This window comes from Triticum urartu, chromosome 3A, assembly GCF_056163025.1.
Source record: "Triticum urartu cultivar PI428250 chromosome 3A, HENAU_Tu73, whole genome shotgun sequence".
Taxonomy (NCBI): Eukaryota; Viridiplantae; Streptophyta; class Magnoliopsida; order Poales; family Poaceae; genus Triticum; species Triticum urartu.
In genome coordinates this window covers 564975879-564980477 of record NC_141875.1, presented here as the reverse complement: position 1 = coordinate 564980477, position 4599 = coordinate 564975879, and the positions used below count along the sequence as shown (strand labels likewise).

Here is a 4599-nt window from a genome sequence, read left to right as displayed (position 1 = left end):
CTGCATGAACCACTGTAACAAGATACATAGTTGCTTATATGTTAGACAACAGATTATTGATTGTTAGCTGGTCGATAGCCTAGTGTTGAAGCGAGCTGAGCCAATGTGCCGTGTTTTGCACAACTTCTTACAAGTGGGGTAGCACCAACAGTGTTTACAAGTACTTATGTATACGTCGACGCACAGTTCTCGAACGAGTACTCTATTTCATCAAACACACACTGCTCGTATGATAAACCGTGACAACTTATGTCTTACCATGCCATATTCATGAAAAAACAAGTGAGGACACATCTGTTTCGGCAACAATTACGATGGTTCTCACATGATTCACGGGCATACAAAAGTAGCAGCAGTTCCCATAGACGGATTCACACAGAGTACTAGCCCTAGAGGCCTTGATAATAGGCAAGGTTCGGATAATTAGACACAATCCAAACTACTATTAAACACTAGCTGGGGCAACTATTTCATGCCTCGATCTAATTCGGGCTGGACATAAGACGGACCTTGCCATGAACATCATCGAGGACGTCCGGCAGCAGCTCAATCCTGTGGACCTTCATGAAGATAACCTTGTGGCCTTGCCACTCATAAACTTGTTTGTGGAGGCATGCCACGTCATCTTCCTGCATAAGCATGACAAGAACAATATGCCTCACAAATGAAGGAGTAGCTTTGAACTTCTTGTGCTTCAGTACACCCTGGACAACACACCTGACAATAGTGAGGCTGGAATACAACTCGACATCGGTATAAGCGCAGATGGCTTCCAGGATCCAACGGCCTAAGAACTTTGTTTTCCCAGTGTGTATATTCAAGTCATCCGCCTCATAGCGAGTGACATGTACAACCACACAATCCTTGTCTGCATCAGGGCTCTAACTGAAATAGAAACAAATTCTGAATTACTTTCCAGTATAAGAAACATAAGTTATTTAAACCACTATGTATAGCATGGCATCGAAGCTAATAAAATTTTGCATTATTCATCACCACATACTTATATGAAAAACCACATTCGAGATCAGCAAATAAGAAAATCACCTTGGGCAGCTCAGCGGGGGGGGGGGGGGGGGGAGGGGACACATCCTCGAAGGGGGAAAACTGCTCCTGCAGTGCCACGGGGGCTGTAACCTCAAACAGCGCATTGACCATCTCAGTAGTGGCCATGAGCATATCTGGGGTCGGCTCAGTGGCTGCCTCCATCTTCTTGGAGCTCTCTATCTCGTGGGGATCAGCCTCCTGCGTCTGCTCCAATATTGGCAGAGCTTTGCCTGGTTCTCCTTGGTCCATCATGAAACTGACGAATACTAGGAGACCACTGAAAGGAAAACACAATCACAATGACAATGAAACAAAAAGAGAGTGAGGATCGGTTACTGCTTTGCAAAAGTTCTTTTTTTCTCTAAACAAAAATATATCAATATCACGGATCCACTTACCTTACCTTCGTTGGGAGAAAAGAATAGTGCCAGATGCGAGTGTTGGCTTTCTTGAAGACGGTGAGGGAGAAGGGGATTCAGTGAAGAGTGAAATGATGGTTGCTTCGTTCATGAAACTTAGACTGCTGGGAGGTGGGGTTTTGTGATACGACGGCTCGTAACTGCCGTGCTATGACCGGGGTGACTCTCCGCCTACATACTTCCTTCTAATTTGGTGGATGACATTTGAGCCCGCACGCAGCATGGCCCGCATGTTGGTCAACAAAAGTAAAATGACATTTAGTAGAGGGAGACGTTTCGATGACCTAGGAGGAACCAAAAGCGGTAGTGTGTCCACTGCACTAGTAGTAATTGTTTTTCTGGGTAGCTGTTGTAACACCCCGGATGTAATTTACCTTATATGTACTCCAACTCTTGCCATTTCCGGCGCTAAGTTATTTTATTTTCCTCAGGTTCGGGTTTTTGTCTCCGTGTGTTGTTTCCTTTGTCATGCATCTCATATCATGTCATCATGTGCATTGCATTTGCATACGTGTTCGTCTCATGCATCCAAGCATTTTCCCCGTTATCCGTTTTGCATTCCGGCGCTCCTATCTCCTCCGGTGGTCCTTTCTACCTCTTTTCATGTGTGGGGGTTAAACATTTCCGGATTGTACCGAGACTTGCCAAGCGACCTTGGTTTACTACCGGTAAACCGCATGTCAAGTTTCGTACCATTTGGACTTCGTTTGATACTCCAACGGTTAACCGAGGGACTGAGAAGGCCTCGTGTGTGTTGCAGCCCAACACCCTTCCAAACTGGCCCAAAGCCCACCTAAACCCATTCTATTATCTAGAGCGTTTGATCACGATCACGTGGCCGCAAACCGCACCTCATTTGGAGCTTCCTAGCTCCCTCTACCTATAAAATAGCATCTCCCTCAAAAATTCCGGATCCAAAACAACCCTAACCTAGCTCCTCTTCCACCGCGCCGCGCCGGACACGTCCGTGCCGGCCGGACAAGTCGCCGCCGCCGCCCGCGACGAACCAGGGCGCGCCACGTGTCCTGGGCGGGTCCCCAGTTCGCCGCGCCGCCCGAGGCCCGCCGAGGCCCGCGGGAAGCCCCCCGCGGCCCGTTCTGTCGCGCCGCCCGCGCCGCTCTTCCTCTTCCGCGCCGGCGCCACGCTCCGCCATGACCCTGCACTCTGGCCATCGCCGGACTCCGCCGCACCGCCCCGCTCCTCCGCCTCGGTCGTCGCCCCGCCGCGTAGACCTCGCCGCCCGGAGCTCTCGCTCAACGCCGGCGCCGCCCCGCTCTCTCCTCCCCTCGGAAACCTCCAAGTCCGGCGACCCGAGCCCCTCCGGTGAACAGTGCTTCCTCCGGCGATCCTCGGGAAATGTGCCGCCCCGATCCAGATCTGAGAGGAGACCCTAGGTTGACTGTCGTTTCTCTAAGTCCCGAGTTTTGCAGTATTTGTAGGCAACTTCATCATGTTGTAACTTTGCGTCCGTGGCTCTGTTTTGGGCGTGTAGCATATCAAAATGTTCGTCTCGGAGAGTACATCATTTCATCTCATTGCATTATTTTCATTTGAGGTCATATTGATGCTCGAAATGCTGTTGGAAGAGAGCTATGTGATATAATTGTCAGATCTGTTTCATCAAATAGATATTTGTCATTTTTGCCATGATTATTGTGTGCATGATATGCTCCTGAGCTCTACATGAGTTTTGTTATATGCCATGCCATCTTTACAGAGGTGCTTACCATGTATTTTTGTGATATGTGTGGTGACTAGCACAAGCTTGCAAAGTAGCGTAATCGGTAATGCTGATTTCAGGGACTTAGAATTTCTCTAAGTCCTTGATCTGATTTTTTGTCAATATGCCATATGTTCATGTTGTTTCCTAGTGATCCGTGCCTCTTTTGAGGATGATTTGTTAACATTGTGGTGCTCTATCCATCCATGCCTTTGTTTGCAATTATGGAGCACCCTAGCTTGAGTCAATCGAGATCTACTTCTGCTATTTCGTGAATCCTGGCAGATTGTTGACTTGTTAGCGATTTAGCCGAGGATGTTGTTATTGATCCGTGCATGCTATGTTGTTGTTCTTGCCATGTCTAGCTTCTATGCCATGTATTCTTGATGGGTGTATTCTTAGATTGTCATTCCATGCTCTATAGTGAGTGCATCGAGCTCGTGAACATGCCTACTCGTTAACAGATTTGCATGCTCCAGTTTTTCACTAAGTCTGTAATCTGATTATGTTTTTGCCATGTTCACATGCTTGCAATTGTTTTTTCTGATCCCTTTTGGCTCAAGGTCACTAAGGGACTTTTGTTAAGTGCTTTGAGTAGCTTCATGACATGTCTTGCTTTGCCATTTAAAGTTCCTGTAGCATATAGTTTTTCATGCTCCAAAGTGTGCTACCTGATGTTAAAATTCTAGACTTATGTTATTTCACTAAGTCTGAAACCTGTTATGAATTGCACTTTTGCCATGCTTGTTTGAACCTGTTAATGGATGAATTAGCCGTAGATAAGTGTTCATATTTTGTCAAGCATCATGAGTGGATCCCTGCCATGTATTTTGTTGTCATGTTTGGGTGTTGTAGCATAATTATCTTGATGCTTTTAGATGGCTACTTGCTGGTTATCGCAGACCGATGCCATATTTGTTTTGCTTGCCATTTCCAAACCGTGCATCCGATTCCGGTGATCTTTATATCGATTTCAACCGAAATCACCTCACCTTTCCAGTGGCACTCTTGGATTTCCATGTTGAGGCCAGGTTCAATAATTCCTCGTCAAATCTTGCATATGCATCACATATCGCATACCGCATAGCATACCATGTTTGCATCATGTTTGTTTGAGCATTGCACGTGGTTGATTGTGTTCCTTTTGCTTGTTTGTCTTGTTTGGGTAGAGCCAGGAGACGAGTTCGCTAACGAGGAGCCCATTGAGTTTGCTTACGAGGATCAAGTCAACTCTGATAACTTTGCAGGCAAGATGATCATACCCTCGAAATCACTTCTATCTTTGCTTGCTAGATGCTCGCTCTTTTGCTATGCCTATGCTACGATACCTACCACTTGCTTATCATGCCTCCCAAATTGCCATGTCAAACCTCTAACCCACCATGTCCTAGCAAACCGTTGATTGGCTATGTC

At 46.7% G+C, this 4599-nt stretch overlaps 1 protein-coding gene across 1 annotated transcript; it reads right to left on the bottom strand.

Annotated features, from left to right (window-relative positions):
• Nucleotides 1-482: 482 nt before the first annotated feature.
• LOC147980541 (uncharacterized) lies at nt 483-2619 on the bottom strand. The gene is made up of 3 exons (XM_087515653.1): nt 2474-2619; nt 1048-1324; nt 483-881 (listed from the first exon to the last, which is right to left on the bottom strand). Exons 1-3 carry the CDS (start codon nt 2617-2619, stop codon nt 483-485), a joined length of 822 nt encoding a protein of 273 aa, XP_087371779.1.
• Between the last annotated feature and the right edge of the window lie 1980 nt (nt 2620-4599).

Coding starts and splice junctions, on each gene's coding strand:
- LOC147980541 (XM_087515653.1), bottom strand. CDS start 2,619: ATGGCGGAGCGTGGCGCCGGCGCGGAAGAGGAAGAGCGGCGCGGGCGG. Junction 1,325..2,473: donor AGGACACGTGGCGCGCCCTG/GTTCGTCGCGGG, acceptor TTTTCCTTTCAG/TGGTCTCCTAGTATTCGTCA. Junction 882..1,047: donor CCCCCGCTGAGCTGCCCAAG/GTGATTTTCTTA, acceptor TATTTCAGTTAG/AGCCCTGATGCAGACAAGGA.